The sequence below is a fragment of the Lynx rufus genome, unplaced genomic scaffold (assembly GCF_022079265.1).
Source record: "Lynx rufus isolate CCGP_SWC_20201006 ecotype Redwood Valley unplaced genomic scaffold, mLynRuf1.p SCAF_7, whole genome shotgun sequence".
NCBI lineage: Eukaryota > Metazoa > Chordata > Mammalia > Carnivora > Felidae > Lynx > Lynx rufus.
In genome coordinates this window covers 79,275,557-79,291,482 of record NW_025814889.1, presented here as the reverse complement: position 1 = coordinate 79,291,482, position 15,926 = coordinate 79,275,557, and the positions used below count along the sequence as shown (strand labels likewise).

Sequence of the window (15,926 nt, the reverse complement as noted above, 5' to 3'; positions counted from 1 at the left end):
TGCCCCCTGCTCTTTCGTACCAAGTAAGTATCATTATTAAAGTATTAGAGTGTGTGGCATTACGTGTCTCTCTGTCTCCCTCAACATATAGTGAAGGCCGTTAGGGACCCTGCTCCCCCAGAGCCTTCCCAACACGTGCCCAGTGTTGAGCCAGCCACCAATGTACTGAGTCAGTGACCGAGGACTCCTAATGGTCACTTTGCAATAGAGATCTTCAAGATGCACTTTGCCTTGGCCAAAGGAGGCTCCCACGTGTACCTAACTGGTGCGAAAGGACCCCAAAAGCTATCTCCCCAGACTTTTCAGGTTGGTGTCTGATAGGCAAATGAATAGATGAAGGAATGAGAGGGTGAATAAAAGCAGGAGGGAATCGAGACCGTGGGTCCCTGCCCCAACTCCCCACCTTCCGGCTCAAGTTGCTAGGCAGGAAGTTCAGAACAATAGACCTCTGGATGAGAGCTCCGTTGTTGCCTGTTGCCCGGATAATTCTCAGGGCTGGAGGGTGGGGGTGGGCCTGGGGGCTGAGCCTCAGGTCCTGCTTTTTCTTTCCTCCCTCCTGCACTCCTGTCTGGTAACCTGAACACACTCTGGGGGAAAACTTTTTTCCTGCAGCGGAGCTATGGGGGTCCCGTGTGACTCCTTCCGTAGGGCTCCTCCCCTTTCCCCTGGGAGGCATTCTCCAGTGACTCCCTGACTTCCACTTCCTGTCACTCAGGTCACCCACACCGTTGTCCTCACTGCCACGAGTGGGCCCCTTTCAGGCCTTCTTTTAGTCTCTGTTTCCTTGGCCAGCGCCGTGGAATGCCAGGCTCTGGGGACCAGCCCCTCTGTTTCCCTTCTTGAGGAACAGGCATATTATCCTTGTAAGTAGGGATTCTGCAGTGATCTGGGTTGGGGCTTTGGCCTATTTTTTTTTTTTTTTATTTTTTTAATGTTTATTTATTTTTGAGAGAGAGACAGAGAGGGACAGAGCGTGAGAGGCGGAGGGGCAGAGAGAGAAGGAGTCACAGAATCTGAAGCAGGCTCCAGGCCCTGAGCTGTCAGCAGAGAGCCCGACGCGGAGTTTGAACTCACGGACCGCGAGATCATGACCCGATCTGAAGTCAGATGCTCAACCGACTGAGCCACCCAGCCGTCCTGGGGGCGTTGGCCTATTTTCTCTGGGGAGAGAAGAGTGTGTTCCTGGAAGTCCGGATGGTGCAACCAGACCTAAAGTCTTGTGTTCTACCTTGGATTAATGGAGGAAGCTTTCAACAAAACCAGATGGATTGCAGCCTGGATGATTTGGGTGTGCAGGCTCCAGACAGAACCTAAGTAAACGGGAAGGACTCCAAGTGGCTCCCTCTCACCTCGGCTTGCTGGCTCACCGATGGATGGCGTCTTCCAGTTTGATATGTGCGGAGATCAGGGTGTGAGGAGGTCAAGGTGGGCGGGAGACCTCATCATCTCCAGGCTGTTGGGTGGAGGACTGCAAAATGATTGGTCCCAAGATGGGCCACTTTGGCATGTGGATTCTTTTGAGCTGAGGATAATCAAGGCCCACAAGACTCAGAAAGAAACTTTGATGTTCCCCCTAGCTGCCTAAAGGATTTAGATAGAGGACCTCTGTTCCAGGAAGGGAGATATCACCACGGATTACAGAATAATATGAACTAGAGGTGGTAGACATGAGAAATTCAGCAAGGTCTGTTAAAATTCCTCTCTGTGTCCCATTGTTTCCTTATGGCCCAGCCTACATTTGTTTACCAAACATTTACTCTTTTCCACCTTCCTGTGAATTGCTTTCCTTTCCCTTGAAGTGCCAGACCCTATAGCCTTGTCCTTAGCTCAGGATGACATATACACCTAATTTTGCCCAACTGTCTCTGGAATCTCTCATGTTTATGAGGATTCCGCACACATAATTAAATTTGATTTCTCCTGTTAAGCTGTCTCATGTCAGGTTCATTCTTAGACCAGTCAGAAGAATCTTGAAGTGTAAAGGGAAATTTTTCTCCTCGAACACGAGGTTGTGTGTCTTTTTCCTCTGCGATGAGGCTTATCTTGCCGTCCTTCTTCCCATATTCTAGTAACATATTTTTTAAAAATCTTAAACAATAATTTTTTTTAATGTTTACTTATTTTCGAGAGAGAGAAAGAGTGTGAGTAGGGGAGAGGCAGAGAGAGAGAGAGAGAAACAGAGAATCTGAAGCAGGCTCCAGGCTCTGACCTGGAACCCGACGTGGGGCTCGAACTCACAAACTGTGAGATCATGACCTGAGCTGAAGTCAGATGCTCAACCGACTGAGCCACCCAGGCGTCCCTAAAAAAATCTTTTTTAATGTTTGGTTTAATTTTGAGAGAGAGTGTGTGAGTGGGGGAGGGGGGAGGAGGTTGCCAGAGGGTCCAAAGCGGGCTCCGCGCTGAAAGCAGTAATCCCGATGCCGGGTTCGAACCCACGAACTGCGAGATCATGACTTGAGCGAAAGTCCCAACCCGCGAAACCGTGAGATCATGACCTGGGCGAAAGTCAGACGCTCAACCGACTGAGACACCCAGGCGTCCCCTAATGACTTCTAATCACATCTCCTATCAGGATCAAAATTTCAGTTCAGAGAACATTCGTGGACGTCTAATCTTCTATGTGTAAAGCTCTATGGTGGTGGGATATGGATCAAAGGCTCTGAGCGTGGAGGATTTGCAAGTTCTCGTCCTAACCCTTACCTGACCTAGGAATTCTCCCTGAGCCTGGTGGGCAGCTGCTAAGCCAGCCTTTGTCTCAGTACTTCTCAGGAGAGGAGCTTGCTGTCTCTCTAGGCAGTCTATTCTCACTCTGGCTTTAATCATCAGAGCCGCCACTTATCATGAAGAAAAAGAGTCACCACTTAGTGAACATTGAACAATTTAGGCCTGAGGCCCACAGCACAAAAATCAACCATAAAATCCACTTTATTATTCATGATTTGGTTTACTGATGGGTGTTCCCGACATCTGTGGCTTCCCACTTAAACTAATTGTTCTTGCTGCCTACGAGCTAAACTCAGCTATTTTTATGCCAACATTAAGATTTTAAGTTGCCATCTTTTCGAGTGATTTCGGTGCTTTGGGAACACTGCCCTGGTTACTAATGGAGAGGCAGGGAACCTGCTGACCTTTGACATCTAAACAAAATCTTCCCTCCTGTCCCCTGATCCCTATGCTGGCCCACAGGTCTCTGCTTTATATATGTGGCTAATTTATGTTTTTGTGGCCCTTTTGGGTAACAGCTTTATTGACCTATAATTCACACACTGTACAATCCAACCATTTAAAGTATACAATGCAATGGTTTTTAGCATTTTCATGAGCTTGTGCAACCATAACCATAATCAAATTTAAAATATTTTCATCTCTCCCAAAATAATACCTTTGTTCTTTTTTTCCTTTAATGTTTATTTGTTTTTGAGAGAGAGAGAGAGAGAGAGAGAGAGAGAGTAAGCAGGGGAGGGGCAGAGAGAGAGGAAGACAGAATCTGAAGCAGGCTCCACACTGTCAGTGCAAAGCCCGATGTGGGGCTCGAACCCACAAACCTGGGAACTGTGAGATCATGACCTGAGCCAAAGTTGGACATTCAACTGACTGAGTCACCCAGTGTCCCAAGAATACCTTTATTCTTTAGCAATCACCTCCACTCCCCACCCAGGCTGGAGGTGGTCCAGCAACCATGAACCGATTTTCTGTCTGTACAGATTTTCCTGTTCTGGAGAATTCACATAAATAGAATTATGCAGTATGTGGCCTTCTGTGATGGCTTCCTTCACTTAGCAGTGAAAGTGGTACCATATTGTAAAATATATCACGACTTCATTCCTTCTTAATGTGAGTGATGTTCCATCATGCGGCTATATCACATTTTGCTTATCCATTCATTCATCAGTTGGTGGGCATTTGGGTTGTTTCTTTTTCGGCTATTACGAATAGTGCTGCTATGAATGCGGTGTCTTGTGTCTTCTCTCCTGATCACCGAGAGGAACTCTGTGCAGACCGTCTTTCCTGATGGTTTCGAGAGACGTGAGGGTAGCGACTACCCTGCCCACCAACCTCTGCCCCTCCCCCGCCTTCCTGACACAGCTGCCCATGACTCAAGGCCTCCTGGGGTCTTTCAGCTATACCATCTGTCTCCTCTTTCCTCCTTCTGTTCTCTAGGAAAGGCAGTTTGGGGCAGAGTCATCTGGGTTGTCAGGGTCGGGCACAGTCAACGCTTTCCCTTTTGTTGGGCAGACCGCAGTGACCAGAGACAGCCTTATAAGGAGTTGGGCCCTGGGCTGCCCCAGGCTGGTTTTCTCTTCACTCACCACTTGGCCCTAGTTCCGGGGCCTTTCCCTTCTGCCTCCAACCCCAGAATCCCAGGCAGGGGCCCTTGGAGAGGGCAGCTCGGGCCTTCTTTTGCATTGAGGCTGGCTTGGGGCATCAGGGGAGGGGTTGGCTGGGGTCTCTGGGCAACAGGGAGCTGACAGATGAGATGCACATACTTCTAGCCTAGGATAGTTCTGCGCCGCCCCACAGCTTGAAAACCACAGGGCTCCTCGTAACCCCCTTTGTCCTCACCTAAACAAAACGCACTTTAGGAACCAGAAAGCCAGGTGGGTGGAGGCAGAGGGGCTGAGATGTCAGGACTGGCTCTGGGTAGTTCTTTTGTGCTCAGGATCCTTCCGCCCCCCCCCCCCCCCCAACATCCCCCCTCCTCCCCACCCACCCTGCCACCTCTACCCCTAATCTGCCCTGGTCCACCTGACGACAGTTGTTGGGGAGGGGAAGAAGTGGGGAGCTGGTGTCCTCCCTCCCCAGGGCTGCCATACCCGTCTGACCAGCCCCTCCCTCTCTCTTTCCGGCTCAGCTCTCTGTCCCTGGTTTTGGCCATGGGCCCACACGCCCTCCCTTTGGTCTCTGGAAGGAGAAGCCTCTCTGCCTTGCTAGCGTGGGTGTTTGTTGCAGGGGTAGGGGGGCATGCATTCGATTCACTTTTTGGAAATCAAATCTTCTTTGAAGGGGCTGGGAGAGGGCCTGGTGCAAACAGGTACTCACTGGATTTCGCTGTGCTGGTCCAGCACCTCAGGAGGTGGTGGGGAGAGTGGGGAGGAGAAAAGAGGGGAGGGGAGAAAGGAATGTGGTCTTTGTGTTCCCTCTGGGAGTCTCTGACTCATCTTTCTGGAAGGGACTTACGAGTGTGTACTTCTGTGTGTATCTGTGTGTGCGTTTGGTCTGAGTGGAGCTTTTCTGTGTGTTTTTCTTTTTGGATTTATCTCCGTCGCCAAAGAGGGGGCTGCTGGGTCTTTCTGTCCCTCTGGGTAGGGGTCCGTGTGTCTCTCCTTCTGGAAGTCTGAGCGTGTCTGCTGAAGGATGGGAAGGGTCCTGTATACCTGGCCTCCTGGCAGGTGGGGGCAGTCACTGTCACCCCTTTCCCTGGGGGGGGGGGCGTGTGCCGCTCAGCCGTCTCCTCCAAGGGACTCAGGTTTCTGGCATCAAGTTGGATGTCACCCAGTCCCCACCTCATGCCCTGCAGGAACTTTCCGAAAATCTAGCCCCAGTCATCACTTAATTGCAGCTGGAATCTCTGCCTCAGGGACCCAAACCTCTTGCCTTACACCTGCAGCCTGCCCCGCCCAGCCCGCCCAGGCCCCGGGGTGCCCTGCACAGCTCCCCATTCTCCAACCTTCTACAGGTGCGTGCTCTGCCCCAACCTGCTGTCCTGACTCATTCTAATAATGGGTTCAGGGAGACAGGTGCAGGGACTCCTCCATCTCCTCCGGCCTGAGAAGAGAAAGAGGGGCCAGGTGGCTACAGCTTGACTCACCATCAGTGCCCCCAACTCCACCCCACCCCACACCTTCCTGCCTCAGGATCCTGCCTCCCTTCCTGTGAATTACCCCCTGGGCGCTATGGGAATGACTCACTCTTCCAAGGAGCAATTATAATGCAGCTTCCCTCTCTTTCCTTAGTCCTTATTTTTCATTCTCTGTGCCCTTTAGTAAGGCCTACAGTGTTCAGCCTGGCCCCGGGGAATCCTGGGATCTTGGGAGGAGAGGAAGGCACTAGGCCGTGTGCAGGAAAAGTGCTCTGTTGGATCTCACTTTATCTTGCACCTAGAGACCCAGAGGGAAGACAACCAGTGTGTATGCGTGTGTGTGTGTGCATTTATGCCACAATTATTTACCTAGCCCCTTTGGGCACTATAAAAAAAAGTAACTGAGGAGAAGGGGAGCCTGGGTGGCTCAGTCGGTTAAGTGTCCATCCAACTTCAGCTCAGGTCATGATCTCAGGGCTCGTGGGTTCGAGCCTCACGTTGGGCTCTGTGCTGACAGCTCAGATCCTGGAGCCTGCTTTGTATTCTATGTCTCCCTCTCTCCTGCCCCTCCCCCGCTCATGCTCTGTCTCTCAAAAATGAATAAATGTTAAAAAAATTTTTAAAAAAAGCAACCAAGGAGATACCAGACAGTTGGTTGGCCTCAGGTTCAAGGATTTGGAACCTAGAGGGCCTGTCCTCCAGCCTGGGCAGAGTTTCATAATCACTCAACATGGAGACAACATGAGGTGGTGTCTTTGGGGTGTTGGGGGTTCAGGGATCCCTTTCCCGCTATGCTTCTGAGTCCTTGCATTTATTTCTCCAAGGAGGGAAGGAGATGACGCCCAGAGTAGGACTGCAGCGGCTCGGTGACCCCAAGCAAGTCTCTTTGTTACGTGGGGCCCCTGCAAGGCAACTGTTCTCCCCAGTTTTACACTTCCGGAATCCTTTTTTTCTGAGCTTTTGGGGCAGTGCTAGAGTGGGCTCCTGGGTAGGAGCAGCTCTCTGCTGCCCCCACCTGAGTCCGGCCTGTAGGTGGCAGGTGTCGGGTTAGGCCCAGCCCCCTCAGGGCCTAGCCACTCAGGTACCAGGCTGATCCCCCTCCCCTTGGGCTGTGCTCTCTGTTATAAAGGGCCAACCCTGGGGAGCTCTTCCCACCATAGAAGCAGCTTCTCGGCTTCTTCTCGAACCTCAGGCAGGTTCAGCCTACTCGCCTCCACTCCAGCCTCCACACCGGCCTCCACCATGTCCATCAGGGTGACCCAGAAGTCCTACAAGGTGTCCTCCTCCGGCCCCCGGGGTTTCAGCAGCCTCTCCTTCACTAGTGCGCCTGGCTCCCGCATGAGCTCTGCCCTGTCCCGGGTGGGCAGCGGCAGCAGCTTCCGGGGTGGCCTGGGCAGCAGCATGAGTGTGGTTGGGGGCTATGGCAGGCCCGGCGGTATGGGGGCCATCACGGCTGTCTCAGTGAACCAGAGCCTGCTGAGCCCCCTTAAGTTGGAGGTGGACCCCAACATCCAGGCCGTGCGCACCCAGGAGAAGGAGCAGATCAAGACCCTCAACAACAGGTTTGCCTCCTTCATCGACAAGGTGAGGACTGCCCCCCCTCTGCCCCGCTCCGCCCCCCCCGCGTGGCTGGCAGTGCCTGGGGCTTGCCAGGGGTCCCGACCGGTCTCTTGGTCACCCAGTCTGTGGGTACATCTCCAGCTCTCCACTGGCGACCTGTTGGGCGCCACCCACCCTGCAACACTCTCCCTTCCATCGATGACTCAGTCCTCCCGTGCATTTTGGTTTGGGCTGGGGCAGCTGTGGGGAGAGGGTCCGGGCCGCTTCTGACTCTCAAACTTGAGGCTTCCTCCCTTCACGCATCTCACCCCTACCCGAGTGCTGACCGGGCTATGAAGCTTTAGACCTGGAAGAGCCTTAGCTGTTCAGTTGTGGGGTGGGACGGGAGGCCCCTCGTCCAGGTTCACCCTCTCCCTAGCCCTGCCCCTAGGGCTCCCCAAAGGTGCCCCTCTGCTTTTTTTTTTTTTTTTAAATTTAAATAGGGTTCGATAGGATTCTGGAAGAAGGAAACGGGTGCCTTGACTCAACCAGGCAAATATTGATTGAGGCCTTTGTCGTCCCAGGGCCCGGGTGTGGGGGCACCGAGATGAGTCATCACCCGGCCCCTGCCCTGGGAACCCGCGGGGTGGGCGGGGTCGGGCGGGGCAGAGCCTCGGTTCCCCCCCCCCCCCCGTCTCCCCCCCGCCTCGCCCCATGGGGTGAGGGGCTGAGGCCTTCCATCGTGGGGGAGCGCTCCCCTACTTGGGGAGCTCTTAGTTTCTGGGGGGTGGGGTCGGGGTGAGGGGACGCCAGGGCCTGGCTTCGGGAAAGCTCCATCCAGGATTCAAAGTCTGCGGGCGTTGGATACCTCGCCCAGGTTTCGTGTCCTGTTCAACCCCATAGTTTATGGCTTCAAATAAGGTGTCTGTCTGCCAACGCCCCTCTCCCCACTCGGCCCTTGGCCCCTTTCACTCTTTCCTACCCCGGCTCCGCCCCAACCTGGCTCCACTTTCCCGACGGCAGGCACCTGGCCGGGTTTTGCAGCCTGGATGTTTGCTGCCCCAGGGGCCCCGGTGGGGGTGGGGGTGGGGGGAGTGCCCAGCGCGCTGGAGGATTGGGCCACTCCCTGCTGAGTGGCTCCTGGAGGCATTGTGGGAAGGGAAGGAGGCAAATCCTGGGGCAGAGTGACGCCCTTAGGAATTGGAGTCCCCCAGGGAATTGGCACTCCCCTGTTTGTGGCCGGCTTGCTGCCCCCTTGGCCCAAAGCACCCTTGACTTTACTCCTTGACGGGGTTTTGTTAGCTTTGGGGTCCTCGCAAGTGAGTAGTTAGGCACCGGGCTCTGAGTCCGAGTTCCTGGATCACAGTACTCTGCCCTTCCCTTTGATGGGGCTATTTTGCCAAATCTGATCTCATCTATAAAATGGGCTTGATAATCCCTAAATCAAAAAGGTTTTGCCGATTCAAGCATATGATGTATGTAAAGAGCTTAGCAGTGCTTGGCCCATATTAAGCAGTCCAGTAAGGCTAAAGGTTAAAATCATGTACTCTTTATAATTTGGGGGCTGAATGACATGGGGAAGAAAGGATTTCTAGAGAAGAATTTGTTGGCTCTAGACCAGACCCTTAAATCCACCTTCTCTTTTAAGTCCCCTCAGGTTAAAGAACAGAAAAAGTGACGACTTGGGGTTAAGAAAAACACATTCTTGTTTTTGGAACCAGTCTGTTATTCTTTCTTTTAAAAATTTCCTTTCTGGGGAGCTTGGCTGGCTCAGTCAGTGGAGTATGTGACTCATGATCTCGGAGTTGTGAGTTCAAGCCCCATGTTGGGTGTAGAGATTACTTAAAAAATAAAATCTTATAAAAAAAAATCCTTTTTGATATGCCCTAGTTTCTTCCTGAAATCTGGATCCCTTGAGCCCAAGGAACCCAGAAACTTTGTGTTTGGGGCAGGAGGAGAGGGCTGTGGATTCGGGGGTGGGGGTTAGTGGGAAGACCTCCGTGATGCTGGAGAATCACAAAGGGAGTGTGGTGGAGACGAGGTCTGCCTGGTCTCTTGCCCCTTTCCCAACGCCCAGTCACATCTGCACAGAGATAGGCTCCTGAAAGGGCCCGCCTGGGCTTCTCTAGGCTACCACAGGGTTGGGGAGACCCAGGCTCAGAGAGGGTAAGCAACTGAATGTTGCTCGGCACAGGTTGGTAGCAGCATTTGGCTAAAACCTGGGTCTTCTGGTCAGTGTTCTCCAGGCCGAAGAGCTCAAGTTTCTCTCTAATCTCTGGGAGTCCCTCAGAGCCACTCCCAATAATAATGATAATGACAGTAATATTTGATATGAGCCCTTGAATTTCCTTTTCAACCTTACATAAAGTATTAATCGAAACTTGGCTATTCTTGCTGATTTGTAATACACAGTCTAAGTAAAGAAGACCTATTCGTTCTACGAGTATCGTTTCAGCGTAACTCCCCTAGCTGATCCCTTCCGTCTATGCGCTTGCCTATCATCCCCACTTGTCCCCACCCCAGCACTAGAGGCACATGGCCCCCTAGTCCACTCACCACCGTGCTGTCTCTTTCAGGCCATTGGTGATTCTCCCAGAACAGCTAACCAGCTCTCTGGGTTCTGGAGACCCCACTGCCCGGGAAGTGGGCTAGAGGAAAGGACAGTGCTTGCTTCCCCCCACACTGCACCTGATGGCCTGATGTGGACCTTCTTGCTCCCTCCTTCCCTCATGCAGGTGCGGCACCTGGAGCAGCAGAACAAGATTCTGGAGACCAAGTGGAACCTCCTGCAGCAGCAGAAAACCGCTCGCAGCAACATGGACAACATGTTCGAGAGTTACATCAACAACCTCCGACGGCAGCTGGACACCCTGGGCCAGGAGAAGCTGAAGCTAGAGGTGGAGCTTGGCAACATGCAGGGCCTGGTGGAGGACTTCAAGAATAAGTGAGCTGCCCTCCCACCGCCCCCTACCGACTGAAGTCCTCCTGCCCTGCCTAAGACCCCAGGGCCCTCTGCTTGTTGGGCAGTGCAGTCCTATGTAATTAGGGTGACCAGAGGCCCAGGCTTTCCAGGACAGTCTAGGTTTATGCCCATGGTCCAGGCATAATTGTTAACAGCACCCACCCCCTTTCGATCTCAGAACTGTCCAGATTTGGACAACGAGGTGTATGTTAATATTTACGTCGTAAGCATCAGATGGGAGAGGCCTCTGGTACGTACCTGCAGCCCTGGCCTCATTTTTTCCTTACCCTTGATTTCCAGCACACCCCAGAAAGTTCTGTCTGAGGTCTCCTGTCAATCCCCGCTGCTAACCCTCTTCATATGCCTAATCCAATGTGCACACGTGGATTCAGAGAGGGGTTTCCTGCCACAGGCCTCCCCACTGGCTGATGATAGCCTGGGGTAGGGGTGGGGAAAGAGTTGACTGGTTGGGGCGGAAGCACCAGACCAGCCCGCGTGTCCTTCATGAACTGAGTTTCCTAGATATCGCCTCCCCAAATACTCAGGATAACCTCACCTTTGCCTTCACCCTCTGATTCTAATTCTGTTCCTCACCAGATACGAGGAGGAGATCAAAGAACGTGCAGACATGGAGAATGAATTTGTCCTCATCAAGAAGGTGAGGGAACACTCCTCCCCGACCAGACATGGGACGCGGGGCTTAGAGACCTGGATTAGGAGGTTTTCCGGGTTCTGTCCCTAAATGTGTCCAAGTAATGGGGCATTTGGGTGCCTCCCAGGTATACAGCATAGAAAGATAGACAAGGACTGAGGGATACTTAGGTACGCTTGGACAGAACTCTGAACATTGATGTTAGGACGTGGTTAAGAAAATGGAGGTCTGGCCATGGAAGGGCCTCTTAGTGGAGGAGGAGGAGGGCTGCAGAAACTGAGGTAAACGTGTTTGGGCTGGGGATACAGGTGTGATGGGGCTGAGGCTGGAGAATCAGGCCATGGAGTGAGGTGGAAAAGTCAGTTGGTTAGAGGTTCTGTGTCTGGGCCATTGGGTGTCCCTGGTTGGGGTTGTGTGTGGACACTCAGCTCAGGCTGCCCCTCCCCTACCACCCAGGATGTGGACGAAGCTTACATGAACAAGGTAGAGCTGGAGTCCCGCTTGGAAGGGCTGACCGACGAGATCAACTTCTTAAGGCAGCTGTATGAAGAGGTATGTTCTTGGGGGCTGAGGACTGAGGGTCCCCCGCCCTGTCAGAGGCTCCTCCCAGCCCCCAGGGCATCAGCAGACAGAGTATCACCAACTGAATGATTACAATTATTGACATAACCCAGCATGATGGTTCTATATGTTTTGCCCCCCCTGCATGAGGGTGAGGGAGGCTTTATTACCCCATTTCGTAGGCGAGAAAACAGGCTCGGGAGTGAAGTATCTTGTCCAAGGTCTTCATACAGAGTGGTGACCCAGCTACAACCTGAACCTGCTCTGTCCCCAGAGCCTTTGTTCTGAATCTTTGGGCCTTCTAGAAAGCTCTTCAGGGGCTTACTACTGGTAGCTGAGTGTGGAAGGGCGCTGCTGCTCAGGTTACTCACCTGAAGCCAGGTTGCCTTATTATCCTTATCTTCTTTCACCTGTACTTCCCCCCCAGGTTTCAGGTCTTTGACATGTCTTCCTTCTTCAGGAACGTGGCCCTCTCCCCAGCTCTAACTCCACCTGCTTCTCTCCTCTGTTGCTGGCCTCCCTGCTTTTTCCCTAAAGAAGTCCCTTCTGCCAGAGGGGGCTTCTCGGGTGCAGGGACAGGGCCTTACCCCCCCACCCCACCTGCCCCCTACAGGAGATCCGTGAGCTGCAGTCCCAGATCTCAGACACGTCTGTGGTGCTGTCCATGGACAACAGCCGCTCCCTGGATCTGGATGGCATCATTGCTGAAGTCAAGGCCCAGTACGAGGAAATCGCCAACCGCAGCCGGGCTGAGGCTGAGACCATGTACCAGATCAAGGTGAAGAGTGGGGTCACTAGGCTGGCCCTCCCCTCTGGCTGGTTCTGTGCCCTAGTACTTAAGGAGGGAGCAGGATTTCAAAGTCGACCTAGCCTGCTGTGAGCTGGGCCTGCTGAGTGGGTACTGTGGAGACAGGGATATCCGTGTGCCTGGAGGTCTGGAAGAAGGCTGGCAGTGGTGTGTGCATGTGTGTGTGTGTGTGGGGGGGGGGGGCAGGGGTGAGGTGAGATGAGCAGGGCACTTGCCTCACTCCTGCCTCATACCTGCAGTACGAGGAGCTGCAGACATTGGCCGGGAAGCATGGGGATGACCTCCGTCGCACGAAGACGGAGATTTCCGAGATGAACCGGAACATTAACCGACTCCAGGCTGAGATTGAGGGCCTCAAAAACCAGGTATGGGCTGGGCTGGCGGTGGGAGAGGATCCCTGGACATGTGTGGGTGACAGCGAGCAATGCAGCAGGGAGTGAGGGGCCTGGGAAAGAATCCTAGACCGGACTTCCAGGTTCTCAGGCTGCTCCTGGGAGGCTGAAGGGTGCGGAAAAGGTTCCTGGGGCCGTCGCAGGGGCCAGAGGGGGTGCGACAGACAGGTTGGGGTCCAGAATGGGTTGTCCCAAGCCTGCTTTATTTTATTGTCTTGTATATCAGGGTAAGGTCAGGCTCTGCTGCTTTTAACACAGTCTGGAAAGCAGAGAGCTGGGCTGGCCCAGTTAGGGCGGGGATGATGCTTCATGGCGTCCCAGGTGAGAAGTTTGTGCAAGGAAGAGTCTGGGAACTGCTTGGATTTCCCTATTCTGGTTCCTTTTTTTTTTTTTTTATTTCATTTATTTATTATAAGTAAACTCTATACCCAACGTGGGGCTTGAACTCATGACCCTGGGATCAAGAGTCACATGCTCCACCACCGCCAGCCACTGCCCCGCCCCACTCTATTTGGGTTCCTGAAGCTCATTGGTAGCATTTTCTTGGTGCTAGGTGGAGTTGGTTAATCTAGGTCAGGGAGAGGCTCTGGTCCCTAAAAAAGGGAAAGGGAAGGTGGGTGCAGGGGGAGGAGATAACCAGGCTCTGCCCTGACCTGCTTACCTTCTCCCTGCCCCCACAGAGGGCTTCCCTGGAGGCCGCCGTAGCTGATGCCGAGCAGCGTGGGGAGCTGGCCGTGAAGGACGCCAATGCGAAGGTGGCCGAGCTGGAGGCCGCCCTGCAGCGGGCCAAGCAGGACATGGCCCGGCAGCTGCGGGAGTACCAGGAGCTCATGAACGTCAAGCTGGCTCTGGACATCGAGATCGCCACCTACCGCAAGCTGCTGGAGGGCGAGGAGAGCAGGTGGGTGTTGGGGTCTCTGAGCGGCCCTGGCGCCCCAGCCCTGGGACCTGGCATGGGGAGGGGTGGGAATTGAGTCCCGTGGTCCTGGAACCAGGGTCAGGAGTTGGGTCTGATGTCCCGTGTGTCCTCTGGGTCCAGGCTGGAGTCTGGGATGCAGAACATGAGTATCCACACTAAGACCTCCACCGGCTACTCAGGTGAGTGTCCTGGCCCTGGGGTGCAGGGCAGGAGGGTGGGGCCTTTTCAGCCAGCTCCTATACGTCTCCCTCTTGTACAGGTGAGGAAACTGGGGTGCAGTCAGATGTCTTGTCCAAGGTCACCTAACTAATTCAAAGCTCTGTCCTACTCTGCTCCTGGTTTCCCCCCAGTAATCTTAAAATAACGAAGCAGGGTGATTTCCCAGGCCTGCGGACCGTGTAGGGAGTGACAGGGAACAGGGGACACGGAGCCTGATGTGTGCATGGCCTTGTGCGCTCATGTGACTGCTTCTATCCCTGACCAGGTGGGCTGGTCTCAGCCTACGGGGGCCTCATGAGCCCTGGCCTCAGCTATGCCATGCAGTCTGGCTTCGGCTCTGGTGGGAGCTCTGCTTCCTCCAGCCGTGTCAGCTCCTCCAAAGCCGTGGTGGTGAAGAAGATCGAGACCCGTGATGGGAAGCTGGTGTCCGAGTCGTCTGACGTCCTGTCCAAGTGAACAACCACTGTGGTCTCTCCCAGCCTCCCCGCTCCAGTGGCTGCCATAGACCCTGTGGGGGAAGGAGCTGTGCAGGGGAGCATCGGGAACGGGAGGCCCACCTAAGCCTCGCCCCAGTCCTCGGCCTACCCTTAGGGGGAGTCCACTGCCCTGGGTACCCCCTCTTGCCCCCAGCTAAAAGCCAATTCAAGAGTCTTTTCCCAAATAAAGCCTCAGATGGCTCTGCCAATCCCACTTGGCTGTGTGCAGCCCGTGTTAAGGGGTGGGGCGGGGTGAGGTGGGGGAGAGGTGGTCGGGAGGCCTCTCTTGGGACTCAGAAGCTGGGGGGAGGGGGTCCTGGAAAGTAGGGGGCACCGGGGAGGAAAGTCTGGCCTTCTCTAGGCTGTTCCCAGAGAGACTTCTTTGCTGAAAGCCAGATGACGCCTTGCCCATTAACGTGCTCTTAAATACCCATTTCATTTTATCTGTGCAACAAAGCCTTCGAGGCCAGCAGAGCAGGTTTTGGGTGGTATTATCCGGAGAGAGTTCAGTTTCCTTTCTATAGCATCACAGGACCGCTTGCACATAGGGCCAAGTAACTGGCCCAGCTAGAAAGAGGAGGGTCTGGCATTGGAACCCAGTTCAGTTCCCAAGCCTCTCCTCTTCCTCCTCAGCCAGGCACATGGCATTTTCTCGGTGGCCACAGATGTCTTTTTACCATCGTGATTCCTTTGCAGCTGAGGACCAAGGAGTCCTGGTTTTCCCATCCCTTCAGAAGCCCAGAGTCCATTTCTAGTAACTGGGTGTGTGTCACACCTGCAATTTCTAGAAGCCAAGATCGTATAGGACTTGGCATTGATAAGTGGGCTCTTCCTGTTCCACTCATGGTTGCACCCACCCTACAGTGGTCTTTGCCCCCCCCCCCCCCCGCTTTCCACCCTTTTAAATGCACTTTTTATATTATAGACACAGCTGAGTATGCGAAGGGCGTGTGCGTTCTGTGTTTGCATGTGGAGGGTGTGCTGTGTGTATATGGGTGTGGATATATTCTGTGGAATGTGTAAAGGGGTTTGCCTGTTTTTGCTGAAATGCAGCCTCCAAGGTCTAGGGCAGGACCAGAGGTTTAGGACACAGCGAGGTGGGGCAGCGCATCCCCGGCCTGTGGTTTCACTGCCACGACCAGGGAGTTCTAGGCTGATATGTTGGCCCCCTAGACTAAGTGTGGACAGGCCCTTATTTACTTTCCGAAACACCAAGGGAGAATAAACAAGACAATACAGAAGTGTGGACAGCTGGCACTGGAAGTTCAAGTTCTGGTCCTGCTTGTGGGTCTCCAAGCTTCTGTCCCCAGACCCTTGGTTTCCCAGCCTCTGGACTCTATCTTGCTACCTCCCTAGCCACCCACCTCAGTGAAGCTGCTTCCTGACTGATTCCCCTCATTCTACTGCCCCACCCCCTCCCAGGGCCAGGGTTCTGGACTCTGTTGCAATAAAGGACTTCCCTCTTCAATGATAAAACTAAGCACCATTATTTAGAACAGCACTGGGGTGCTTGGGTGGCTCAGTCTGTTGAGTGACTTGGGCTCAGGTCATAATCTCATGGTTCGTGAGTTCGAGCTCTGCACCGGGCTCTGTGC

General features: G+C 53.7%; 1 protein-coding gene across 1 annotated transcript; it reads left to right on the top strand.

The window, feature by feature from the left end:
• The first annotated feature begins 7,027 nt into the window (after nt 1–7,027).
• Nucleotides 7,028–14,311, top strand: KRT8 (keratin 8). The gene is made up of 9 exons (XM_047066024.1): nt 7,028–7,387; nt 10,078–10,286; nt 10,902–10,962; nt 11,413–11,508; nt 12,131–12,295; nt 12,565–12,690; nt 13,398–13,618; nt 13,757–13,815; nt 14,121–14,311. The coding sequence occupies exons 1-9, from the start codon at nt 7,046–7,048 to the stop codon at nt 14,309–14,311; spliced, it is 1,470 nt and encodes a 489-aa protein (XP_046921980.1). The 5' UTR covers nt 7,028–7,045.
• The last annotated feature ends 1,615 nt before the right edge of the window (nt 14,312–15,926 follow it).